We start from the raw sequence: 27,388 nt of genomic DNA, 5'->3' as shown, positions 1-27,388 counted from the left end.
CCAGGCTTTGAGTCGAGAAGGAAAATCCATCCTCAGAGATGGTTAGGGAGCCAGAGGAACTCAGCACTGGAGCAGAGTGTTCTGCCAGATGCTGCAGAGCAGCGGCCAGCCTTGTTCCATCACTTTCTTGTGGAGGAAAGGGAGGAGGAGAGCATGAAGAGCAGAGGTCACAAGGCAGTGAGTGTGGCAGCACTGGGACAAGGGGCAGGGCTGGGTGGTGACCTCAGCTTTGCACATCTGCTCCCTGGAATGCTGAAGCTCCTGGAGCCAGACCCCAACTTCTCCCGACCACAGGCTTCACCTCTAAAATAAGCCAGATTTTTCTTGGTGGAAACTAGGCTGGAGCTTTCTCAAGCATTCCTGGAGCTGCCCCATGGTGACGTTTGAACTGGGCCTTCTTTGCCATGATGAAGACCAAGTCTCTGCTGACATAGGTCCAGATGTGTCGGGCTTTGGGAACAGATGGCAGCTCTATGATGAATGAGTGGCTGGACCCAGCTGGCCAGGCTTCCCCATCTGTGTAGGAGGAAAGGAATCCTTTACAGGGTCTGGGAGAGGGATCACATGCAGAATGCCTGGTGCCTGGTGGACATCTCATTTGTACCTTGAACCCTCTCACACCCTTGAATGAATAGGAGGAGACTGGTCTGACATTTGCTCAGCTGCCTTGCGCAGGACAAAATTCTCCCCAGGCTGCACAATCCTTGAGCCTGCCTGCTCAGTGCACCTCCCTGAGATCTACTTTGTTCCAAGGACAGCACTGCAAGCTTGGGTGCTCCCAGCTCTGCAAAGCATTAGATTGGTGGGGTAGGGATGCCAGCCTTTCCTCTCTTGTGCTGCCCCAAATAGGTCTCCAACCTGACTCATTTTGGATCATTTTGCTGGAAACTTGGGCACTGGCACAGTGACTTAAGAAAAGTTGGGGGCCCGGAGAGATAGCACAGCGGCGTTTGCCTTGCAAGCAGCCGATCCAGGACCGAAGGTGGTTGGTTCGAATCCTGGTGTCCCATATGGTCCCCCGTGCCTGCCAGGAGCTATTTCTGAACAGAGAGCCAGGAGTAACCCCTGAGTGTCACCGGGTGTGCCCAAAAACCAACCAACCAGCCAACAAACAAACAAACAAAAAACAAAAAAAAACCAAAAACAGGGGCCGGCGAGGTGGCGCTAGAGGTAAGGTGTCTGCCTTGCAAGCGCTAGCCAAGGAAGGACTGTGGTTCTATCCCTCGATGTCCCATATGGTCCCCCCAAGCCAGGGGCAATTTCTGAGCACTTAGCCAGGAGTATCAAATGGGTGTGGCCCCCCAAAAAACAAAAACAAAACAAAAGAACAAAAACAAACAAAAAAAGAAATACAGAAAGGCAAAGGACCTTCACTGCTTAACTAGTCATTGCTGTCTTCTTACTAAAGCTCTCTACCTGGGCACCTCCATCTCCAACCATTGTGGATTTTTGGAGGCTCATTTAACATGAAAAAATAGTAACAACAGAATGGAAAATGGTTTGCCAGAAAACGTGACTTATTTGGGAAGCTCTCTCTCTGCTGTTGAGCTGTTTCCTCACCTTGAGCCTATTCTAGTCCTACATTACTGTGCCCTTTTCCACATACGAGTCAATTGCTCTGTTTAGTCCATTGCTTTCTCAACTGCACTACAGAAGTCTCCCCTTACCATGAAGCAAAGGCCCTTTAGTCAGTAATTTCCCCCTAGGGTAACAGAAAGGTTTCAAGTCCTTTGCTCTTATTTTTATGTCTCTCCAGTCTCTCTCTCTTTTCTTTTTTGTGCTATGGCATTATCCTGAATTTTTTTTTGGGGGGGGGGCCCACAGCCGGCAGTGCTCAGAAATAGCTCCTGGCAGACACGGGGACCATATGGGACGCTGGGATTCGAACCAACCACCTTAGGTCCTGGATCGGCTGCTTGCAAGGCAAACACCGCTGTGCTATCTCTCCAGCCCCTATCCTGAATTGTTTTATGAGGCCATTCAATTCCTTGCATGGCACGATCCTCCAAGCATCACTGTGTGTTGCTCAAGGCCTCTCCACAACACGAGAAAGGGAGTTCTATATACCACAGGGTCTTAGCAGCATCACATTCTCAGAGCCACACAGGGCACCACTTGCTTCCTTGGCAGATAATTACCATGTTTTTCATACCATAAGATGCATTCCCCTCCCCCCCAGTGTATCTTATGGAGTGAATGCCGCCTGGATCTGAAGCCTGGGTGCAAGGAAGGAGAGCACGTAAAAATTATGTGTGTTTCATGGTTAGGTGCACCTTATAGAGCAAAAAATATGGTACTAGGGGCCAGAGAGATAGCACAGAGGTAGGGCATTTGCCTTGCATGCCTGATGAATGTTGGTTCGAATTTCAGTATCCCACATGGTCCCCTGAGCCTGCCAAGAGTGATTTCTGAGTGCAGAGCCAGAGGTCAGAACCCCTGAGCACTGCTGGGTGTGACTCAAAAACAAAAACAAAAAAATAAATTAAAAAATATGGTACCTGTAGGACCTCTGTTCTGCACAATCTCTTAAGGGACCCGTCCCCCATTCTTTATATAAAAAAATTTCTCTTTAAAATATTAATTTAGGGTGGCCAGAGAGATAGCATAGAGGTAAGGCATTTGCCTTGCATGCAGAAGGATGGTGGTTCAAATCCCAGCATTCCATATAGTCCCCCGAACCTGCCAGGAGGAATTTCTGAGCATAGAGCCAAGAGTAACCCCTGAGAGCTGACAGGTGTGACCCAAAACCAAAATAAAATAAAATAAAATATTAATTTAATTTAAGTAATACAATTTTATTTCAGTCTAACACTAATTTTTAACAATAAATGTACACACAGATGTGTATACATACATAATTTGTACACAAATGTTTTCTTTTCATATATTATGATACCATGAAAAACAAAAATCAGTTTAAAACAGTATTCTAATTCCATTGTGTATTACTACCGTATTGGTGTTGGACAAAACACTTTGAGACAAATACTGCAGATCTTTTAAACACTGTTACATTCTTTGACTTCTAAAATAGCAGGTCCCAAGTACCTTTTATATTTTCTTCTAATATCTTTGACTTCCTTAAGTATAAATGAAACCGGGGCTGGAATTTAAGAAAAGTAAATTATAGTAAGGATATGCTAGTGTTTGATCTTGTGAATAAACAAAGTCTATATTCCCTCTTTGACAGTTTTTAGCTTGAGCTGAGCAATGCTTTCATCATGAGAAGAATGTAATTCCAAGGAGACCACTCCAAGGACATGCCCTGTCTGACCATGACTAGCTCATTGACCTCAGTGCAGGAACTGAGAATTGACTGTGATGACCAGATGTCCTCCGTCAGTTACTGAACTTCATGTAGCTGCATCAGAAAAGCAATTTTGGAATCATCCTCATAACTGACTTCTGAATAAAAAAGCTGTTTAAGTAGACATTTACACTTCAAAAAATAATTCTCCTTGTCTACTCTCATTTTCAAGGTTAATGTATTTACCACATTGTTTTATGTGATGTGAGGTAGACAGGAAAGTCTGTGGAAAGCATATTGAGGTAACAACTGTAGCAAAAGTGTCTCCTTATAAAATTCCAGTGGTTCCTGTGGGACCTTAAGGTGTCTTGAAACTTCAAGATTTAACTGGGTGTTTTGATGTAATGAAATAAAAGTGTGTTGTAATTCTTTTTCAGAGTCCTACAAGGTTAATGACTCTTTGCATCTTAAGGTCAACCTCTCAGTCAACCGATTCTAGAATTTCTTGAATCAGTTTACATTCATGTTTTGTTTTGTTTGGTTTGGTTTTTGGTTTTTAGGTCACACCCAGCTGTGCTCAGGGATTACTCCTGGCTCCAGGCTCAGAAATCGCTCCTGGCAGGCTCGGGGGACCATATGGGATGCCAAGATTCGAACCAATGACCTTCTGCATGAAAAGCAAACGCCTTACCTCCATGCTGTCTCTCCGGCCCCCTACATTCATGTTTTTTGGTTTTTGTTTGTTTTTGTTTTGGGGTTACTCTGGCTCTACGCTCAGAAATCGCTCCTGGCAGGCTTGGGAGTACATGGGATGCTGAGATTCGAACCAATGTCCTTCTGTGTCTAAGGTAAACGCCCTACCACTGTGCTATCTCTCCGGCCCCTCACATTGGTGTTTTTTTTTTTTCCACAGTATGCTTAACTATTAGGAGAACAGAAGAGGGGGCCAGAATGATAGCACAATGGTAAGGTGTTTGCCTTGCATGCGGCCAACACAGGATGGACTCCAGTTCGAATCCCAGCATCCCATATGGTCTTCAAGCCTGCCAGGAGTGACTTCTGAGAGCAGAGCCAGCATGACCCATTCCCCCCCCCCCCCAAAAAAAAAAAGAGAACAGAAGAGAACATCTAACTTCTCATCTTGAGACAGATTTTTCAGTATAATGCAATTACAGAATATGTACAGCTCTCTGGCTCTGATGGTGAGCTGTATGTCTATCTCAATTAATTTTCCATCAGATGTTCTTTGTGTCCAGAGAAGCTTTGTGTCCAGAGAAGTAGTACTGTGCCCTCTCTAGCCATAATAGGGATGTGTCTATGTCTTCCAATGAAAGCAATTACCTGGGTCTCTTTTCAGAAGTTCACACAAAGCAGGTTTCCTTTTAGCTCCAGTTAAAAATGTGTTAATGCATGAAATTTCTTCTTGCTGCCAGACTTTTGCTATAGATTCCTTTGCAGCCTTTATTTTATCACAAACAAACAAACAAACAAACCAGAAAACAGTGAGTGACTGCACTAAATCACTGGGTTCTTTTAGGTGTGGAGAATCTGAGTTTTGTTCCTAAAGGGTGAGGGAATAAGGAAGGACTGAGGACAAAGCAGACTCTAATTCCTTCCATGTTCAAAGGAACATGGTACTCTTCAGTAAAGGAGTGCCCTATCTCTTTCCCTACTTTGCTAAAAGCAGTCTGCTGTGCACTATCTCCCCAAAAGAGTAGGGATGGGAACCATCCAGCCCTTGCTATCTGCCACAATTGTCTTTTTCCCCTAACTCCAGGCCTTCCCTGGGTGCCAGCTCAGATGGCCAGAAGTGGGTTCAGGTGGACTCTTAGGGGTCCTCAGGCTTCCCCCCTCCCTCTGTACTCCAGGGGGAGGTGCATGGGAAGGAGGGTGGGCAAATATCTGGTTTCCAGTTTCCCCTTTGATTTTGAAGGACAGCTCTTCTCAGGTATGGGGTTTGGGAGTCCCCATGCCAGATGCCTTCTCCCTAGCCTGGGGAGTGCTGGGATGCTTGGCAGGCCCCCATCCGTCCCTCTCTTTTTTCCCTGGACTCCAGGCCTTCCCTGGGTGCTGGTCCAGGTGGGCTCTATAGGGGCCATCAGGCTTTCCCCCACCTCTCCCTACAGTAATAAGAATGCACTTTGGAAGGAGAGTGGGGATCATTCTAGCACTGATTTATGTTGTGACAGTCACTGGAAATTTTTTTCTCCTTGGTCTCCTATTGATAGTATTGTATACATATAGTTTATATATGCATAATATCCATCTTGTATTGTGACCTTGATACTGCCCTTACAAAGCTCATTTCTAATCTTTTACTGCCTCAGTCCCAACCCTTCTTCCCATCTTCCCATGTAGGTACAGCTCATGACATGAAGCTCACCACATAGAGTGATGAGTGCAGTTACAGAAATAACTACACTGAAAACTATCATAATAATGTGAATGAATGAGGGAAATAGAAAGCCTGTCTTGAGTACTGGTGTGGGTGGGGTGGGGAGGAGGGAGATCTGGGAAATTGTGGTGGGAATCTTGCACTGGTGAAGGGGGGTGTTCTTTACATGACTGTAATCATACAACTACAATCATATTTGTAATCACAGTGTTTAAATAAAGATAATTTAAAAAAAGAAATTGCTCCTGGAAGGCATGGGGGACCATGTGGGATGCCGGGATTTGAACCATCGTCGTCCTGTGTGCAAGTCAAATGCCCTACCACTGCAGTGCTATCTCTCTGGCCCCTGAAAAATATTCTTGATTGCATTGGCCAAGGTAGCAACATTTAACTTAGCCAAAAGAGAGAATTTGGGGAGCACACACAGCAGTGCTCAGGGCTTATTCCTGGCATGCTTGGGGGACCTAAGGGATGCTGGGGATCAAACCCAGGACAGTTGTGTGCAAGGCAAACATTTTACCCACTGTGTTATCACTCTGTCCTGAAGATTTCTTTCTTCTTTTTGTTTTTTTGTTATGGAGTCACACCTGGACATGCTCAGAGCTAACTTCTAGCTCATACGGGATGTCAGGATCAAATGCAAGGCAAGCACCCCATCTGCTTTACTACTCCTCCAACCCCAAACTAGAGGGTTTCTTTCTACTCCAGCTCATGAAGATGGTCACACTGAGCTGGCAAAGTTGTCAGTAATTACCAATGAAAGGTTGAGTTTAATGAGTCAGCAGCAATGACCCCTGCATTCAGCAATGGATAGAGGAAAGATGGCTCATCGGTTTGAGTACAGGCTTCAATTCTCTAAAAATAAAGACTCCTGAGCACTGCTAGGAATGAACACCAACACAGAGCCTTTGAGCACCACGAGGTGAGGCCCCAGAAGTAAGATGAAAAAATAAATAAAAAACAGGGACCAAAGGAAAAGCACAAGTAGAGTACTTGACTTGTTTATGGTTCTGTCCCTGGCACCCCACATGGATCCCTGAGTCCTGCCAGGAGTGATTCCCGAGCCCAAAACAGGAGTAAGCGCTGACTATGGAAGAGTGTGACCCCAAAATAACAAGGAAAAAAAAAAAAACAAGGGTTGGTCCCTCCATTTCACCAATGCTCATCTGTAGTCACCAAAAGATAGGACAAAAGGTAGAAATGACGGGACCATGGAGACAGTGTCACCGTGCCCAAGCACATGTTTCTTAGGCACAGTCACGACATCATTGAGATAAAAAGACAGTCAGATATTCTTAGAGGACATCACTTACACAGAGTGACGTGAGCTGAGTCACTTCCCTCACTTCCCTTTCTGGGTCACTGGTGTGTGTGTGTGTGTGTGTGTGTGATCAATAATAATTCCATCTTCACTGGCTCTAGGGCTTTGGTCACACTGGTGCTAGGGTTCCATCTGCAGCAGAAAGAATCCAGGTGATCCCATGGAAACTGCTATGGTTCATCCTTATGGTAAGGATGGTGCTAAGACCTTGGCAGGAGTTGGTTAAGATTAAATGAGATTATCACAAAGTGTCTGTGGCTGGTAGCTCATGGCAGCTGGAGCTCACTTTTCTGGCTCCAACCATCCCTCAAGTTCTGTTTCGAAATAGCAGAAGTTGAGTCTGTGTGAGTTGACTCAGGTATAACCAGGCAGTAACAGAACCACAAGGCTGTATATTTGAGTTTCAGAATCGAGACCTGGGTGGGAGACTAACAGTAAACCCAAAGAGAGGTTTCTCCTCCTTCCTCCCTCCCTCCCTCCCTCCCTCCCTCCCTCCCTCCCTCCCTCCCTCCCTCCCTCCCTCCCTCCCTCCCTTCCTTCCTTCCTTCCTTCCTTCCTTCCTTCCTTCCTTCCTTCCTTCCTTCCTTCCTTCCTCCCTCCCTCCCTTCCTCCCTCCCTTCCTTCCTCCCTCCCTTCCTTCCTCCCTCCCTCCCTTCCTTCCTCCCTCCCTTCCTCCCTCCCTCTCTTCCTTCCTTCTGTCCTCCCTCCCTCCCTTCCTCCCTCTCTCCCATCCCTTCCTTCTGCCCTCCCTCCCTCCCTCCTTCCTTCCTTCCCTCCCTTCCTTTCTTCCTTCCTTCCTCTCTCCCTCCCTTCCGTCCTCCCTCCCTCCCTTCCGTCCTCCCTCCCTTCCTTCCTCCCTCCCTCCTTCACTCCATCCCTCCCTCCCTCCTTCCCTCCCTCCCTTCTTCCCTCCCTCCCTCCTTCCTTCCCTCCCTCCCTCTCTCCCTCCTTCCTTCCTTCCTTCCTTCCTTCCTTCCTTCCTTCCTTCCTTCCTTCCTTCCTTCCTTCCTTCTGTCCCTCCTTTTTTATGGGTCACACCTGGCAGCACTCAGGGGTTCCTCCTGGCTCTGCGCTCAGAAATCACTCCTGGCAGGCAAGGGGGACCATATGGGTTGCCAGGATTCAAACCACCATCTGTCCTGAATTTGTGGCGTGCAAGGCAAATGCCCTACCATTGTGCTATTTCTCTGGACCCTTATTATTATTATTATTATTAGTAGTAGTAGTAGTAGTAGTAGTAGTAGTAGTAGTAGTCAGTGCTGTTTTGTTTCATTTTGGTTTTGGACCACATCCCAGGCAGTACTGGCTCTGATCTCAGAAATCACTCCTAGTGGGCTCAGGGGACCATATAGGATGCTGGAGACTAAATCTGGGTTGGCCATATGCAAGGCAAAAGCCCTACCTTCTACTATCACTTCAGCCCCAATGAGTGTTTTTTTTTTTTCTTTTTTTGAGCCTACAATAGGCAAAGCTCAGGGCTTACTCTTCACTCTGTGCTCAGAGATCACTCCTAATGGTGTGCTCGAGGAGAGTCCTGTGCAGTTCTGGGAATCAAACCAGGGTGAGTTTTGTGCATGCCAAGTGCCTTAACCTCTGTACTATTTCTCCAAGCCCATGCCCTATTTTCAACAGCAGAGGGACATGAGGCATCTCTCTGGTAGACATGGGACTAGACAAGCCCTCGGGGTTGCTATAGTGGGTTCCTGAGAACACCAGACAATCACACCTCTGTTCTCTTGGATTCTTGGCTTGGAAACAGCTCCCCAGGAAGCAGAAGCCCAGGTCAGGTGGGAGAGGAAGCTGTGGAAGGAAGACTTTAAGTAGGCTTCTGGCACTGCCATGGAAACTTCAAGAAACAATGAGGTCCAGAGGACTTCTAAAAAGGAAAGGGGTTGGTTTGAGGAACAGGCCTCACCTAGAGGAAGTCTATTTGACTTCTGCCCCAGAGGCAGGCTGGGGTGGGGAGGGGACACCTCAGCCATCCACACTGTCTTGTCTTCCTCCAGCTTTACTGGACCCATCTCCATACAGATCCTTCTCTAGACATGCCCATCACACATGCACATGGAAGCATAAACATGCATGCACATGTTCATGTACATACATAGAGTCTTTGGAAAAAAGCAAGGAAGACAGGGGCAGGAGAGACAGCATACAGGACCAAGCATAGCAGCCAGAGCAATAGAATAGCAGGTTGACCTGGGTCCTATCCCTAGCCCCACATATGGTCCCTGAGCCCACCAGGAGTGGCTCCTGAGTGAAGAGCTGGGAGTAACTCCTGAGCTGAACACCACCAGGCATGGCTCAAAAATAAAGCAAACAAGCAAACAAAGGATAAGCACAGGTTTTTCACGCCCAGCTTACACAGTCCTTTGAAGGCTGCTAGAATGAGCCCTGAGCACAGAACCAAAAGTAGGCTCTGAGCACTGCCAGGGAGGGCCCCAAAATACAAACAGACAAAGATAATTTTCACTCAAAAAAGTTAAAATAAACCAGCTCCTAAGAGCATTTAGCCTGGCTGCATAGAATCAACAATAAGTCAGCACTCAAGCATGTTCCATCCATAGGTTTAAGCTTAGATTTCCCCTTGAACAACCTGCAACATCACAACCTTTCCCTGAAAATCCTTCAGCATCCACCTCTCATTTTGTTTTGATGAAATTCAGGGACTAATTCTGGGTTTGCACCTGGGGGTGACATCTGGAGTGTTCAGAAGATCATGTGGTGCCGGGGATCAAACCTGGGCTCCCCACATGTGAGCCTGCACTCAGCTGAACTAACTCTTTCAGGTCCCCTATTTCTTTTTCTTGTTTTTTGTTGGTTGGTTGGTTGGTTGGTTTGTCTTGGGCCATACCCAACAGTGCTTAGGGCTCACTCCTGGTTCTGTACCCAAGGGTCACTCCTGGCAGTACGTAGGGAACTATAAGTGGTGCCAGGGATAGAATCCAAGTGAGCTGCAGGCAAAGGACATGCCTTAACCTCTGTCCTATCTTTCTAGCCTTGAGCTCAGGATCACTCCTGGCAGTGTTTAGGGTGTATGGGGTGCTGGGGATAATCAGATCAGTTCCATGCACCCTTCCTGCAGTGCCCTTCCTGCTGTACTAACACCCTGGCCTCCAGAACTCTGTTGCTCTGAGCTGCTTGGCCTGTAGAATTTGGGACAGCAAGACACTGGGAGAAAGTCTTGGGAATGAAGTAAACCCCTCAGATTCTCTGGAAATGAAAATAGCTTGTGGGCCTTGACTTTCTGTTCTGGTCCCACCCACCCAGCAGCCCACCCAGGCCCATTTCTTACCCATTTCTTGTTCTCCAGTGAAATAATAAAAACATGGCAAAGCTAGAGGCGTGAGTGTCCCTCACCTCACACCTCACAGGAGACCAGGACATTGAAGGTCAAGGCCTTGTGAATGAATCACAAGGCCAAAGTGTCTATGAGTCAGGAAGGACAGGAGGAAGAACTGAGCTGGGGGCCTTTTTCCTTTCCCCTTTCCTTTAGTACCCTGAGGCAGCCCTGAAAAGTGATCATCCCAAGAAGTAAAGAGTCAAATGGCAGCATGCATCACCCATGAGAGCCCGCCTGTTGTGTGTGGTAGAGAGATAAGAAGAAAGAAATTGGGAAATGGAGAGAGCGAGGGCGCTGGCTCTGGCCTTTCAGATAAGCTGAGTCTTGGTTCCCTCCCTCATCTCGTCAGCCTATAAGGAAGGGCAGTAAGGCACTTGGCCCCAGGCCCAACACCTGGCAAGTGCTCAGTAGAGATGGCACTTATCAGTAAAGAGAACTGTTGCTAAGCACTAAGGCGCCAAGACAAAGCTGAGGTGCATGACTTGTTTTTGCTTTTTTTGTTTTGGGTTTTGGGGCCACATCCAGCAGTGCTCAGGGTTTACTCCTGGCTATGCTCAGGGATCACATCCGGTGGGATGTGGGGACCCGAGGGGATGCTGGGGATTGAACTCAAGTCTTCTGCGTACAAGGCAAGCGCTCTACCTGCTGTCCTATCTCTCCTGTCTGAGGCCTGGGAGATACAGCTCAATGGGCTGAGCACATGTTTTGCATGCAGGAGCTCAGAGTTTGATCCCACTATGACATGGTCATCTGAGCCCCACCAGAAGTAAGCCCTGCAGAAAGAGCCAGGAGAAAGATAGCATCTAAGTACTGCTGAGCATGGCCCCCAAACTAAACCAAAGCAAAAAGCAAAAACAAAACAAAGCAAAAAGACTATTCTTTGTGGGGTTAGAGAAGATGAAGGAGAATAGGGGCGTTTCACCTTACTGTTGCATATGCATCATCAGACAGGGCAATTAGCTTACCCAAGGACACATAGCTAGTCGGCATAGATCTAACAGGATTATTCATTTGTTTGTTTGTTTTTAGATCACACCTGGAAATGCTCTGGGGTTACTACTGGCTCTGCACTGAGTAACTACTCCTGGTAGAGCTCAGGGGATCATATGGGATGCCAGGAATCGAACACAGGTTGGCTTCATGCCAGGCAAGCACTCTACTCAATGTACTATCTCTATGGCCCCAACTTAACAGGATTCTAACCCAGAAACAGGAAAATTGGATTTTGCTAACTACATTACCACCCTAAATATGATTACCTTTTAATATTTAACTTCTCATCTAGTTACAAAAATTCCACATTTCAGTAAAAATTTCAAATCATAGGGCTGGTGAGATTGCTTAAAAGGGCTGGAGTACATACTTTGCATGCAGGAGGCCAGGTTCAATCCTGGGTACTGCCAGCACCATCACTAATTATTTGATTCTACACTGCTTAGTCCCTTGAGCCATTGAGAATGACTCTCAAATGACTGAGGCAGAAGCAATCCCCAAACACCACCAGGTACGACCCCAAAATAAACAAACCAATTCAAATCATATGAAAATATCGGTACTGCTTTATACAGATCTAGGACCTCACACACACAAGTTTCTACCACCAAGCTCCATCTCTGACTAACTCGCTCAGAATAATAAGGAAGAAAATGAAAGCAAGCCCATGGTTCAGCAAGAAAAACCTCAGGGCCCTAGCACACCACTCACAGTGGTGACTCAAATCAGAATGTTTTGAATACTGTGTAACTCTGGAGAGGTTGCCTAAACTTTCTGTTCTCATGAGTGAGACACTGGCTGGGATGATGCAGCTCTGTGGGCCCTCCTGAGCTGGACTAGAGAGATCAGTTCGTCAAATTGTCTGAAAGCAACTGGCCTGGGTATGAAGGGTGAGATCATCAGGCCCTCAGCATGAACGAAAGAGTATTGAGGTTCCCTACCTGTGGATGCCCTGATCTCAAGCTCTGGCCATAGCAGAGAGGAGGCAGGAGAACCAAGGACAGAACAGCATCCAAGGCTTAGGTTAGCTCCAGCGCTGGAGCAAGCGACTATCAAACGAATGAGCCAGGCTCCAGGCAAACTGCATCTCCCAGGCTCCTTCCTGGCTGGGCTAAGACTCACCCATCCCAAAGATCTTTTGGTATTTGCCAGTTTGGGGGTCATAACCAGTGATGCTCAGGGGCCACCCCTAGCTCTCTGCTCCAGAGTCATTCTTGCTAGTAGTCCAGGGACCATGCAGTGTTAGGGATTGGACCTGAACCTCCTGCATGGAGATTGCATTCAGCACATGGCGTCATCTCTCTAGCCATAGAGATCTTAACAGATCAGTGATGCAGACTAGGGATGTGTGGGCCCTAGTCCTGATTTTTTTGGGCCACACCCAGCAGTGCTCAGGAGTCATTCCTGGTTCTTCACTCAAGAATTACTCTTGGTGGGCTTGGGGAACCACATGGGATGCCAGGGATCAAACTCAGGTTAACCACCTGCAAGGCAAGTGCACTGCCCTCCATACTATCATACTATCACTCCAGCTCCTAAGTGGGTATTTAGTTTGTTTGCCTTGTTTTGGGGCTACCTAGAGCTTACTCCTGGCTCTGACTCAGGAATTACTCCTGGCAGTACTTGAGAGACCACATGGGGTGCCAGGGATTGAACCTAAATTGGCAGTGTGCAAGGCAAGTACCCTCCCCACTACACTATGACTCCAGCCCCTGTTCTAAGAGTTTTGTGTTCTCTGCACCAGGGATCCCCTATCTGCCAGCTTCTTTGCTCTGTAACCTCCTTCAAGCCCACCTACTGGAATGGAATCACTGAGAAGCGAGCTCTACCACACCAGGCCCAGATGTGTGGTTTCATAAATTAACCCTTTTTCCCCTTGCAAAAGCATGAGGCAGAGAATTCTTCTGCTCTTCGGCAAATTACTGGGCCAAATATGGGCCAGGGAATGGGGTGGAGGAAAAGATGAGAAACTGTTAGTCTTTGAGTCAGAGAAATAGCACAGCAGTAGGGCGCTTGCCTTACATGTGGCTGGCCCTGGTAGGACCCGGGTTCGATTTCCGGCATCCCATATGGTCCCCCGAGCCTGCCAAAAATGATTTCTGAGCATAGAGCCAGGAGTAACCCCTGAGCTCTGCTGGGTGTGGCCCAAACACCAAAAAGCAAAAAGTAAAAAAATAAGCTTTTAGTCTTTGCCTTTGGGCAGGCTAGGGAGGGGGAGATAAAGATCCAATGACCTCTTCACAATTGGAATGTTAAAACAAAGTTCTCAAAAAGAAAAAAGAAAAAAAAAGAAAAAAGAAACAAAGTTTTCTGGGGCCCAGGGGTATAAGCCATAGGAGAGCAACCAGGGAAAGCTTCTTGGAGAAAGTGGCAAGGTTAGGCCCTGGAGAATGGGGAAAGGTTCTGATGTGACCAGAAGGAAAGAGCAGCTGAGCGAGCAGAAGCGGGGGGTGTGGGGAGGGACAGGAAAGAATGAGAAATGTTCTATCCCATGTCCTCCTATGTTTGCTTGGCACACAGCATGTGGGGGGCTGGGAAGGCAGCTGGGCTGTCCAGTGATGATGGGAGAAGGGGAGTCCTGAGCCAATGGGGCAACCACACAGCACAGAGGAGACAGGGGGAGGGTGCAAGGATTTAGTTTTGATTCTAGTTTTTAAGTCACATCTGGTGGTATTCAAGGTCTTCTCTGGGCTCCATGCTTGAGGCCTCTCCTGGCGGTGCTGGGAGTAGAGGCTGGGGTCAGTGGCCAGCTCTCCATTTGTTCCTGGGCCCGCTGTGACACAGGACAATCCACTGGGTTTCCTCCTGACACCCAAGGGCAGAATTCGGTGGGTGAAGCAGCCCTGCCCCCACCCCACCAGGGTTCTCGGCCTTCAAGGGAAGTGGAGTGGAGGCCTGGGGAGGGAAAGTGACTTGAGCAAGCACTGTTGGCTCATTCAGGGTGGAGAAGGCCGAACAGAGAGATCTTCAGGGTCGAACCCCCCACCCTCACCCCACTGTCAGAAGGCCAGAAGAAATGGGGAAGAACAGGGAGCAGAAACCATGCCCAGCCCACCACCCCTGACTCGGCTCACTGACTCATCCTCACACTTCCCGGTGCCCCTCTGGTCCTCGGGTCTGTTCTACTGGCCCCAGATTCCCCCCTTTCCCAGCTCTCACAGACCAGTGTGAGCTCCTGGCAGAATCATCCACATTCCTGGATTGGGGGCATGCCTGGTTGCCCTTGACCACTAGAGTGCCTCATCCTACCCCGCCCCAGGCTAGGCACCTTATAGAATCTTCCCTGAAACTGAGCCTCCAGCCTCAACCACTGGTCATCTGCATCCAGGGGGCCAGACCCTGAAAGATACAACGGCCTATAAACTCAGCAGGCTCTGCTGAGAAGGGAAAATACAAAAGATTTGGTGAATCATACCTAAAAGTTTTGGGGAGGGTGCTGGCGGCCTGGCCCCCACCCAGTCTTACTGAGGGTCTAGCTATGCACTAGGGTGGCTGTCCGAAACCATACAGATGGGAGCATAGAGGCATAGTGGGGTCCACCTAGCAGTAAAATGATAATTTGGGGGTTTCCAGCCAGTTCAGAGGGATCAAACTCCATATGTATGTTTTCTTTGTAAAAAAAAAAAAATTTGTGGATAGGGAAAGATATAATAAATGCTCTGGGGTTAAAAAAATGAATCAAGTTAGTATGCTGGGAAAAAGTCAGCAGCTGTAACATTCTATGATTCAACGCACAAAATATGTCGAGTTCCTCAGCTGAATAAGTAGTATAAATAAATAAAGCATCTTTCTCTCTTTCTTTCTTCTTTCTTTCTTTCTTTCTTTCTTTCTTTCTTTCTTCCTTCCTTCCTTCCTTCCTTCCTTCCTTCCTTCCTTCCTTCCTTCCTTCCTTCCTTCCTTCCTTCTTTCTTTCTTTCTTTCTTTCTTTCTTTCTTTCTTTCTTTCTTTCTTTCTTTCTTTGTTTCTTTCTTTCTCCTTTTCTTTTCTATCATTTTTTTTTCTGCCGCAGAAAAGGCGTTGCTATGTCCCTTGAGACCTCTTTTCAGTCTTCAACCAAAGTTCATCAGAACAGAGAAGACTCCTTGGGATTAAAGGGGGGCATCAAAGCACCGGGTTCTGAACTTTTCGAGAACTCTGGCCTGTGCGAAGGCAGACGCTGAGCCAGGCAAATGAAGAAGTGAGCCCTGAAGATACCATCACCATCACCCCACACAAGACACCGGCGGGGGTGAATTCCCCCTCTCGGGGTAGAGGGGAAGAAAAACCACAGAAAGTTCCGTACGAAGCCCGGGCCGGGCATGGCGCAATGTTTATATTTGTGCACCTAGCACACCGCCCAGGGGGCGTTGCCGGGGCTGCGGGCGCGAGTGACCACACGGGGTCTTCCCCAGCACCGGTTCGAGGATTGCTCCTTGCAAACCTTCCTCCCATGGTGCCCCCGGATCGCAATTCTGTGTGTGCCCGGGACCTGACGAGACCCCGAGCGATTAGTCTAAATAGACTGAAGGCGGAGGAGGAGGTCGCCCGGGATCTTGATTCCAGAACTGCGATTCTGGAGGCTCAGGGGGCGGGGGGGGGGGGCGGGAGGGGCGCTGGACTGTCCAGCGTCTCTCCTCCAAAAGTCGGATCTCTGGGTCCACAATGAGGGACCCCCCACTGCCCCACACCACCAACGCCCTGATCTGCCTGGGGACTCCCAAACGTTGGGAATACCCATCGGGAGTTTGATAGAAGCATCCTACTGCTAGATACCCCGCTCCGGTGGTGCCGATCAGATCTGGGGGTGGGGGAGGAACTGAACCTCAGTTTCCCCTGGGGCGTGCGAAGGCACAGGGAGCCCCTTTCCGCCGGGGGAGCAGAGGGCAGGCTGCGCGCTCCGCTCGCGTCCAGGTGGGCCGGCGCACCCCGTCGCCTCGGCCCCTGGGAGCGGAGCGGGGAGCGGGGAGCGGGGAGCGGCGCGCGCGGGGCCGGGCCCGGAGCCAGCCCGATGACGTCTTCGCCTCTGGCTCCGGCGGCGCCCCGGCCGGCCGGACGGGTGACGTCAACGGCGCGCCACGTGACCCCATTCAAACAAACGGCCGGCCCGCCCCCCCGGCACCCCCGGATAAAGGCGCGCCGGGCCGGGCGCGCAGCGGACACTCTCGCCGGGCGGAGCAGCGCGATCGCAGGCGCAGCCGGGCTCGCAGGGGCAGCTCGGGAAGGAGCCGAGGGCCAGCCGCAGCCCGCAGGACGCGCCCTTGGAGGCGGCCAGGCGCCCCGAAAGCCGGGGACCGCGCGCTCTCGTCCTTGCAGGCGCGCGCCCGCCCTGCCGGGCTCCGCTGGAGCGAGCGAGCCGGCGCCGGCCATGGTGATGGAGGTGGGCGGCCTGGACGCGGGCGGCCTGCGGACGCTGCTGCGGGAGCGCGCGGCGCAGGTCCTGCTGCTGGACTGCCGCTCCTTCTTCGCCTTCAACGCGGGCCACATCGCGGGCTCGGTGAACGTGCGCTTCAGCACCATCGTGCGGCGCCGCGCCAAGGGCGCCCTGGGGCTGGAGCACATCGTGCCCAACGCCGAGCTGCGCGGCCGCCTGCTGGCCGGCGCCTACCGCGCCGTGGTGCTGCTGGACGAGCGCAGCCGCGCCCTGGACGGCGCCAAGCGCGACGCCACCCTGGCCCTGGCGGCCGGGGCGCTGTGCCGCGAGGCCGGCGCCACCCGCGTCCTCCTGCTGCAAGGTGAGCGCGCCTTGCCAGGTGGGGGCTCGCCGGCCGGGGACCCAGTCGCTCCCCGCCTTGGGAACAAAGGCCGGCCCCCTCTGTCCCCGCGTCGGCGGGCACCTCCAGCCCCGGGAGGCGGCGGGGGAGTCGTGAGCGCGGACGCCCCTAGTAAACAAACTTAAAACGCTCTCTTCATGTTTTTCAGGAGGATACGAAGCGTTCTCGGCGTCCTACCCCGAGCTGTGCAGCAAGCAGCCGACCCCCCTGGGACTCAACCTTCCCCTGAGTACTAGCGTCCCTGACAGCGCCGAATCGGGGTGCAGTTCCTGCAGCACCCCGCTCTATGATCAGGTCAGTCGAGGCTCTGGCCTGAGGAACGCATGTAGAGTTTGCAGATAGGCTGATCCTTTCTTCTGAAGAGGGAAGGAGGGCTGCCAGGTGCCGTGGGCCAGGGAAGTGGGAGTTTGCTGCAGGCGCTAGGGAAGTGAGCCCCCGCAGGCCCTGTGGAGACGGAGGAGGTCCGGCCCTCTTGATGTTAGTTAGCCTTGCAAGTCCAAGCAGGGGACTCTTTGGGGTTGTGGACAATGGCCTGGATTCTGAGCCAAGCTTGACAGACTTTTGGCTCTTTGGATTTCAGGGTGGCCCAGTGGAGATCCTCCCCTTCCTGTACCTGGGCAGTGCCTACCATGCCTCCCGCAAGGACATGCTGGACGCCTTGGGCATCACCGCCTTGATCAACGTCTCGGCCAACTGTCCCAACCACTTTGAGGGTCACTACCAATACAAGAGCATCCCAGTGGAAGACAACCATAAGGCGGACATCAGCTCCTGGTTTAACGAGGCCATTGACTTCATAGGTAAATAGACCTAAGGGGGCTTGGGTTCCTCCCACCTCCGCAGCCCTTTCCTTTCAGTCCTTTCAACCATTGGGTCCAACCAAATTGCAAGAACCTGAGTGATGTTTCCTCTAACACTCCAGTGTTGCAACTCCCTGCAAGAAAGGGCGTTAAGTTGCTACCGTGCAAATAATGAGCACCCTGAAATTTGACAGTTGCATTGCTGGTGCAAGATGAAGCTACTTGGTGGAAACACTAGCCTGGGTTTAAATATGGTCGGCCTGGAGGGGGGGTGTTCTCTGCCCCTTGCCCACAGTACTTCTAGAGACAAGGTCTTCAAGATGGCACAAATGGCCATCTCCGTATTGGATGCTCTTTAGATACTCAGTACCCTTGGTTGGGGTTACCCTTGAGCTCTCAGTGACCCACCACTCTTCTTTTTCTAGATTCCATCAAGAATGCAGGTGGGCGGGTGTTCGTCCACTGCCAGGCAGGCATCTCCCGATCGGCCACCATCTGCCTCGCTTACCTCATGAGGACTAACCGTGTCAAGCTGGATGAGGCTTTTGAGTTTGTGAAGCAGCGAAGGAGCATCATCTCCCCCAACTTCAGCTTCATGGGCCAATTGTTACAGTTTGAATCCCAGGTCCTGGCCCCCCACTGCTCGGCAGAGGCAGGGAGCCCCGCCATTGCCGTGCTTGACAGGGGCACCTCAGTCTTCAACTTCCCTGTCTCCATCCCCGTGCACACAGGAAGCAGCGCACTGAGCTACCTACATAGTCCCATCACCACCTCTCCTAGCTGCTGAGCCCCCTCCCTGCCTACCTGCCAGATGTCATCTACCTAACCCCCCCCAGACTTGCAGTGACTGCAGGGAGCCAGCTCAGGAGGGCTGGCCCTTATTTATTCTCAATTCAGCCCTGCCTGTTCCACTGGGTTCCCTAGTGTGCAAAGTGATGGCATCGGCTGCGAGATGTTTGCTGAACTCAGCACATTTTGGGACCAATCCAGAGCCCGGGGCACATTAGCCCCCCCATCCAAGGAGCAAGAGAAGAAAGAACACGAGACTGTTCTTTTTAGAGACTCCATGCTTTCGACACCCCCGCCAGTACTAGCATTCCAACGACACGTACCATATGAGAATATACCTTATTTATTTCTGTGGAGGCGAGTGGCCTCCACAGATACGTCTACTCCTAAAGAACCAAATACCTCAATTTTTGTGTTTTCAGTACTGTACTGTCCTGTAAATAGATTATAAGCAGGTTTGTTTTCGACACTGGTGGAAATCACCATGTTGGATTTTTGTTTGTTTTTTAGTTGCCGACAGTTATATGTTAGCTGATTATTTATGACCTGGAATAATATATTTCTTCTTCTAAGAAGATCTTTTGTTACGTAAGAATGACTTTTTATACAACAGAATAAATTATGGTGTTTCTATTGAGATCTCAATCCTTATCCCTTGAACTGACCCCTTTCCCGCAGTTGATAGAGGGTGAATTCTTCCAGAATGAGCTAGTGCTGAGCTAATTCTCTACTTGGTAGCCTCTGGGTTATCAGATTTTTGCAATAACTCCCTAAATGTGACATTTCAGATTCCAAGTGTTCTCCCAGAGCCTGAGCTAAAGAGAAATAGCTTTCCTGGGCTGCCCCCCCCACCTTTTGTTCGGAAAAGGGAGTGGGAATCTAATGTTTGGTGGTTCTGGGGGTCACTCCTGAAGGCTCTTGGTGCCAGGGATGCTTGCAAAGCCTCCCTCTGCTTTCTGAGCTGTGTTTCCTGAAACACTCTACTGGCTTCCTGCCCCTAAAACGAGCCTGCAGGCTCTTGAAGCTGAAGCTGTGAGGAACTGGTTTTCAGTCCTTTGTACTTTCACCCTTGCCTCTTTCACAGGCTTTCTTTGTCTTTGAGAAAAACTTCATTTGGGTGAAAATAATACCCAAAATGTTAAGTTAATGGGGCAGGCGAGTCATGTGGGCTCCCACTAACCTTGGCAAATGTTGACAAACATCCCTGCCAGAGTCTCTGCTTCCTGATACCCCTCTGAGGTCCATTTTTGCTGAAGAAAGCAATTCGATCTGCCTTCTTGAGGTGTTTTGAGCTCCAGTCTGGATACCACTCAATCCCTTGCCAGGCAGGCCAAAATAGAAGGTGAAATCGATTATTATTAACCTGAAATCCAATCTAGAAGGTCAGACAGAAATGGACACTTAAGTTCCTGGCCCTTAGCTGTACCCTCCCGTCTCCACCCCCGATTATTTATGCACAAAGTGGCAAAGGAAGCAGAAAAGGAAATCTCTTATTTGTCTCCTGGAGAAGGCCATTGAGAACAGGGGGCCTGGGCCAACCCTGCCTCAAACCAGCAACCTTGATCTCATTCTAGCTCTTTCACATCAGCCACCAACCTCCAGGGCCTGGACTTATGCTAGCTTGTTTCCTTGGCTGGCCTTCCCACTGCAAGTGTGTGCTGTCCTTTCAAAACAAACCATACCCCATGTTCCTAACGTTTTTTAGCAACCCCTAGACATTTACTAGCACTAGTATCTCCCTTCATGGAAATGTACCAGCGACTTCAAGTCTGTGGCAGATCTCCTGGCTAACTTCCCTGTGCACTCTGGCCATCACTTTCTGCTTGGCAGACGCTGGCTGAAGCAAAATTAATCTTTAGTGTAATACACGAAGTGGAAAAATACAGCGGCTGCTTCAGGAAGCAGCCAGGGTAAACAATCCACTCATGTCTCCCAGAGCAAGACACTTCCCTGTTCCGTCCAGGAGAGGGGTGCCAGGTCCTCCCCCCCCTCCAATACACCCAATTCCTGGCCTTTGGAATCAGAAAAATCTTACTTTGTCACTGACACTGCTTTTCTTGAAGGAAGGAGGGGGAGGCAACTCCTGATAAAAAGAAAGATTATAGCTAATAAAATGTTTATTTGAGGGGGCTGGAGAGCTAAAACAGTGGGTAGAGCTCTTGTCTTGCACACAAGTGGTCCAGGTTTGATCTCTGGTACCCCATCTGGTTCTCCGGAGCACCACCAGAAGTAATTCCTGATGCAAAGCCAGGAGTAACCCCTGAGCAATGCCAAGTTTGACCCCCAAATATTTTACTTCAGGGGCCAGAGTGACAGCACACTGGGCAGGTCACTTGCCTTGCTTGTGGCAAATCTGGGTTCTATCTATGGCATCCCTATAGTCAGCCGAGCCCACCCTGAGCGAAGATAAAGGAGTAAGCCCTGAGTCCACCGATGTGTTCTAAAAACAAAAGAATGACAACAAAAATAAGAATCTTATTTCGGACCAAAGCAGTAATACAGAGGCAGGCTGACTGGGGTTCCAACCCCAGCAACCCACATGGTCTCTGGAGCCCTGTCTAGAGAAATTCCTTATTGCAGAGCCAGGGATAAGCCCCAGGTATGGCCCCCAAACCAAATAATCATAATAAACCAAATAAAATATTTATTCCTACGGGTGGGGGTGACAGAGAAGTCAGTTGTCGAGTCTGGAAATATAACAAGGGCTGCTGGTTTCGGAGCAAGAGGCAGGCACTAGCTATGTCCAGGCCTTACCAGGACCACCCATTTTACAGAGGAGGACACCAAGGCCCACAGAGCCAAGAGCAGTTCCTGGGTCTGTTCCCCTCCCACAATAGGGAGAGTGGGTGCCAGGATTGAGGATTGAGAGGCAGGACTTCTCCCAGCACCGCAAAAATGGCATTCCATCTTTCCCTTCGCCCTCTAGCCCCCGCTATCCATGAGGATCCTTCCCGTCTCAGAAGCCTTGCCCAGCGCTGAGCATTCCTGCTCTGGCTCCAAGAGCTCCTGCGCGATGACGTCATGGCGTGTACCCCTTTAAGATTATATAACCCGGGCTCACGCTGGGGCCTCGGGCCCCAAAGCCGCGCGAAGGAGTTTCCCTTTGGTGAGGAAAGCTGCCGGGTCACTTCCTGCTGCTGACAAATCAGTTCGGAGATTAAGAGCAGGGGGAGGGTGCAGGCTGCTGGCTGCGGTGGTTTCTGGTTGCCATACACAGAGGCAAACAGAGCCTCGCCCAGCGCCGGGTTCCCACACTCGGCCGGGCCGCCGCTCAGATCCTGGGCTGTTTATCTCCGCAGGTTGCCTTCTGGGGAGCTGGTAGGAGGGCGGCCCACCGCTGGGACTTTTCTGGGCGCTGGAGGGCAAGCCCGTGGCAGGACGGCTTCGGTCCCTGCAGGCCCTTTTCTCCCCCTTGTCTGCTCCGAAGAACAAACGTTGCCAAGGCTCGGAAACACCCTCCCAGCCATTTTTTCAAGCTCAGCAGAAGTGTCTTTCATGCATTCATTCATTCATCATCCAGCCATTCATTCATTGAGCCTCTCATTCATTCTTCAACCTTTCATTCACTCACTCATTAAATCAACAGCTAGTATCGACTCGCTTTGGCCCAAGATGCAAGACCAAAGCTCTAATCTCAGGTGTCTAAGATGGAGGTGAGAGGGTCATCAAAACACCAAAATGCAAACAGCAAAAATGCAAATATAAATTAACCTAAAAGCCGAGGGGATCACAGCGCTGGAGCTATGATACAGTGAATAGGTGCTTGCCTTGCACACAGCAGACATCTTGAGCTCTTTTGTTTTGTTGAGTTGCTGTTTTAGAGCCACACCAGGAGGTGCTCAGGGTACTGTTGTCCTACTGTGCAAGTGCCCTGACTGAGAGCTTCACATATGTACTACTGCTACTACTGATGATGATGATGATGTGTTTTTACTGATAAGCACTACACACAGGAGTCCCTTACTGACAGAAAGATGTCAAGAGGGAAAATAAGCAGAGATTAGAAAGAGAATGGCCCTCAAGACTCATGAGAAAGGACGTTAGACTCCAGAAGCGTAATCATCCTTTCAGGATCCTGCTCCCTAATTCCTTTCTTTTAAATAATACCTAGTGCAATGTGTTCAGGCCTCATTTTAGTTAAGAAGGTAAGAGATGAGTTGGGGGATGCAGAGCGATAGCGGAGAGGTAAGGCGTTTGCCTAGCACGTGGCCAACACAGGACAGACCCCGCTTTGAATCCTGGCATCTCATAAGGTCCCCCCCGAGCCTGCCAGGAGCGACTTCTGAGTGTAGAATCCAGGGTAACTCACACACTACCAGGTGTGACCCCAAAACAAAAACAAAACAAAGAAAAGAAAAGAGATGAGTTGGTTGGTTTGGTTGGTGGTTTTTTGGGGTCACACTAGCAGGGCTCAGGACTTACTCCTGCTGCTGTTCAGAGGACCTATGGAGTTCCTCTGCTTTCAACGTTAACTATCTTCAGGCAGGGTTAGCTAGCACATTATCACAGAACCACTGAGCCATGCCAGCTCCCATAGAACTAACTAAGCTTGACTGTGAGACTCTAGGTTCAATGTCTGCACAAAAAAGAGAAAGACTTTGAAGGATTTTTTTTTTTTTTCTTTTTAGTTCATACCAGTGATGTTCAGGGGTTACTCTTAGCTTTGCACTTAGGGATCACTTCTGGTCCATATGGAGTGCTGGTGATCAAACCTAAGTCAGCTTTATACAAGGCAAGCACCCTACCTGCTGTATGCTCAGGCTGCTTGAAGGTAGGATTTTAAAAGGGGGGCTCCTTTATCTTTGGGAAATTAGGAGAGCCACCTTACAAGTGATTGACTAGGGATTGGAGAAATAGTACAATGGGAAAGACACTTGCTTTATATTGTGCTGACCTGGGTTTGATCCCATAGGGTCTCTCAAGCACTACCAGGAGTTGTCCCTGAGCTAAAATACAATAGTAGCCCTGAGGACTGGCACTCTGTCATATGTAGCCAGAAGGGAGAAGGAGAGAGAGAGAGAGAGAGAGAGAGAGAGAGAGAGAGAGAGAGAGAGAGAGAGAGAGAGAGAGAGACTAGCCCCCAGTGATGAAGCTGGGCTAGTTGAACAGGGCTGAGGTGAACCTGGGCTGAGGTGGGCCCCTGAAAGGAATCACCAGAGATGGGAAAGGGGATCTTGGCAGACTGGCTTGAAGTGGAGTTCAAGTCTTGATGATTCTCACTCACTTGCCCTGTGACTGGCTAACTGGATAAACCACTATAGTAATCAGGACCAGTAACCCCTGACCTTCAAAAGCCCTTTAATGATGAAAAGGAAAGGAGCCTCCAAAGTACTTCAGAGAGGCTCCAGAAAGACTCAGTGTCCTCCTGTGACTCTACTGATCCCCATTCTGTCTCCTGCTATCCATGCACCTTCCAATTCCTAGTTACATCCGGCCACCACATTGCTCCCTTGAGCTCTGCCAAGAGTGATCCCCGAGCACAGAGCCAGGAGAAAACTGAATGTGACCTAAAAACCAAAGCAAAAAAATAATCAACATAGAAGATCTGATACAGGAATTAATACATAGTAAACAATATTAACTATTTTAACCATTTTTCTCAAGGAAATTGGGGAAGATGAAATATATATACACGTATTTTTTAATTTTAGGAAATATATTGAGAGCTCTCAACTGTGTACTACTTTTGAAGTGCCAGGAATGGAACCCAAGGCCTCCCTTATGTAAACTGAGTCATCTCCCCAACCCCAACATCTGAATTCCAAAACCAAAGTTCTTCCCTAGCTGTACACTTGTGAGTCCCACAATCCCCTTGACATGCTCTAAATTTCCCTTTGTCAGCTAGAAGCTCAAAGGTGGCCATTCCAAAAATTAACTGTAGCGCCAGGGTGATAGCACAGTGGGTAGGATATTTTCCTTGCACATGGTTCAATTCTGGCATCCCATATAATCCCTGGGCCTGCCAGGAGTGATTTCTGAGTCCAGAACTAGGAGTAATCCCTGAGCACCACAGAGTGTAACCCAAAAAAACAAAAACCACGTGTGTGTGTGTGTGTGTGTGTGTGTGTGTGTGTGTGTGTGTGTTGGCAGTGATGAATCCTGACACAATTCTAGCTTCAAGCGAATATCTTTTTGGTTTTCATTGTTTAGGGGTCACATCTGGCAGTGCTCAAGGCTTCTTCTGGCTCTGGATGCAGGATCACTCCTGGAGGAGCTCAGAGACCATATGGGGTGCAGGGGATTGAGCCTACATAGAAAATGTGCATGGGAAGCACCTCGTCCCTCAAGTTCGTGTCTTGGTTGACTTAGATATATGTTAGAAACATTGGGCTAAAATAGGTACTTTTATTCCACTGTGACTCGTGTTCTTTCCATTCATACATACCGGTACCAATTTCTTTCTACAGTTGAACCACACCGAGGACTTGGGGACCTGGATGCAGACTAGCTGGAGCAGGCTGCCGCATCAGGCTGTGTCATCACCCTCTCATACTCCCAGAGTAGCCAAATCACACATTTCTTACCATGCTGTGTCCCTGTCACTAAACTGACATGTGACGACAGCGATGATTCGTGGTGCTTTTGCATGGTGATTCAATGTCTTTCCTGACTCTCAGAAAAGTTTCAGTTACCAGTTCTCCTTTTCTGCCTAGTGTTAGGGGTGAAACCCAGGATCTCACATCTGCCAGGTTAAGGCTCTTTGGCTTATTTATCTCTATGGTGGTATAGTGTTGAGCATAGCTGCCTTCCCAACCATTGCCCTTTTAGTATGCAAGATCTGCAAGATAGTGGCTTCCACCTCCTGCCTATAGACGGATGCCAGCCTGCAGGGATAAAAGAGTAGAAGATCACTGGTCTGGGACTGGAGGGATAGGATAGTGGGGAAGGCACTTATCTTGCATGTGGCCAAGTTCATGGTTCAGTTCCCAGTAGCCCTGAGCATAATCCAGTAGTAAGCTCTGAGTATCAGATGTAGTAGTAGTAACGTCATTGTCGTCGTTGTCATCATCATTGTAGTATTAGTAGCAGTAGTAATAGGAGAGAGAGAGAGAGAGAGAGAGAGACAGAAAGAAAGAAAGAAAGAAAGAAGAAAAGAAAGAAGAGAAAGAAAGAAAGAAAGAAAGAAAGAAAGAAAGAAGAAAGAAAGAAAGAAAGAAGAAAGAAAGAAGAAAGAAAGAAAGAAAGAAAGAAAGAAAGAAAGAAAGAAAGAGAGAGAAAGAGAGAGAAAGAGAGAGAGAGACTAAATAAAGACCTGAGTGATGAAGCTGGGCTCAGATGAATTAGGCCATCCCCTACCAGGTGTGATCCTGAGTACAAAAACAGAATAAGTCCCAAGCAAAACCAGTGTGACCCTAAACAACACAAAACAACAAAAGAGCACTGGTCACCACAGTGAATATTAGGGCTTTAGAAGGTGGGAGGCCAGACCAGAAGCATTTGGAGGACCACATAGTGGCAGGGTTAGAGCCCAAAATTTCACGATCCATCCTGATATTAACTGCTGGTCTGTAGACAAGCATGTGGTGCAGTGGTGGTCCATAGGCATAAGAGCACCAGGAAGGCTGATCCACCCTAACACAGCAGATGTGTCTCAGCGCCTCTGAGCATGGAGCTGGGACTAGATTCAAGTACTATGGGTATGGCTCTAAAACAAACATTAAAAGTAAAAAACAGAAACAAAAACAAAAACCCCCCCACCAAAGTGAAATTGTTAATACATAGGTCATTTCTTTTCCCTTTTCTTTTGTTTGTTTTTGGACCATCCCTGGGGATACTCAACAGTCACATGTGGCAGTCACTCCTGAACCATAGGTGGTGCTGGGAACCAAATCCAGGTCAGCAGTACAAGGCAATGCCTCCCTTCGCTGCTGTACTGTCTCTGGCCTCACAGATGACTTCTAAAGCCCTCCACTTACCCACTCACCCGGAGTCCTAGCCAAAATTTCAGAAGTGGAAATGCTTGGTCTGCCATCTTTCTCCTGGGTCCCCCATCAACTCGCCCAGCCATATCAGCCTCTTTCTCATGGCTCTTCCAGCACAGGCCAAACCAACTCCTGTTCTAGGAATTCTGCACTTCCCCTCTCCCAGGTGAACCTTCCTTCCCACCTCTACAGAGCATGCTCCCTCAGAGATGAGGAGCCAGTCCACCCCATGTCTGACCCACTCTGGTCTAGAGTGACTGGTGATGATCTAGCAGCCCTCTGGCATAGAAGTCTGGAAGACAGGGATCTTGTTTGTCTGTCCTGATTTCAGAAGAGTGACTGCTCTATAGTAACTGCTCAGTAAATGGAGTCAGCAAGAACCACTGAGGGCTCTGCATTATCCGTGCTTTTGTCTTGGGTCTCAGCCAGGGGAAGATGTCAATATTTTTTGCCTCATAAGCCTCTTTCTCTTCCTCATGAGGCCATTTCCCTTGGGTACCTGCCAGGAACACTCAGCAATACCAAACCAAATCAGAAAACCAAGTCAGAGAACTGAGGAAGAACAAAGGAATTCTTTGGAGGCAGGAAGCAGTGTTGAGTGGTTCTGGAGCTCAATCACTGTCCTGGGGCTCTGGATCTGGGGATCAGAGCTGGAAAGGACCAGGATAGGGGGAAAGACCTGCCCTGGGACTCCCCTATGAGCCCCAGCTTCCCACCACTTCCCCCTGTACATTTCCTCGTTCCCCTATCCAAGAAGAATTTCCCTTGAGCCTCAGTAGGGCCTGCGGGTGATTCACGGGGAAGTTTGGAAGGCCCTGGGGGTGATGG

The 27,388-nt window shown here is 49.3% G+C and overlaps 1 protein-coding gene and 1 pseudogene across 1 annotated transcript; one reads left to right on the top strand and one right to left on the bottom strand.

The window, feature by feature from the left end:
- Window positions 1–334: 334 nt before the first annotated feature.
- On the bottom strand, window positions 335–16,645 carry LOC126011905 (IQ and ubiquitin-like domain-containing protein; annotated as a pseudogene).
- DUSP1 (dual specificity phosphatase 1) lies at window positions 16,644–19,273 on the top strand. Its single transcript, XM_049776077.1, has 4 exons — window positions 16,644–17,010; window positions 17,198–17,343; window positions 17,630–17,849; window positions 18,275–19,273. Exons 1-4 carry the CDS (start codon window positions 16,644–16,646, stop codon window positions 18,634–18,636), a joined length of 1,095 nt encoding a protein of 364 aa, XP_049632034.1. The 3' UTR covers window positions 18,637–19,273.
- The last annotated feature ends 8,115 nt before the right edge of the window (window positions 19,274–27,388 follow it).

The sequence above is a fragment of the Suncus etruscus genome, chromosome 6 (genome assembly GCF_024139225.1).
Source record: "Suncus etruscus isolate mSunEtr1 chromosome 6, mSunEtr1.pri.cur, whole genome shotgun sequence".
Taxonomy (NCBI): domain Eukaryota; kingdom Metazoa; phylum Chordata; class Mammalia; order Eulipotyphla; family Soricidae; genus Suncus; species Suncus etruscus.
The sequence above is the reverse complement of the archived record's forward strand: the minus strand, read 5'-3'. Positions and strand labels throughout refer to the sequence as shown.

What these genes read in the sequence shown, in the direction of transcription:
- DUSP1 (XM_049776077.1), top strand. Translation starts at nt 16,644, where the DNA reads ATGGTGATGGAGGTGGGCGGCCTGGACGCGGGCGGCCTGCGGACGCTG. An exon ending in CCGCGTCCTCCTGCTGCAAG is followed by an intron (nt 17,011 to 17,197) that starts GTGAGCGCGCCT and finishes CATGTTTTTCAG; the next exon opens with GAGGATACGAAGCGTTCTCG. An exon ending in CGAGGCCATTGACTTCATAG is followed by an intron (nt 17,850 to 18,274) that starts GTAAATAGACCT and finishes TTCTTTTTCTAG; the next exon opens with ATTCCATCAAGAATGCAGGT.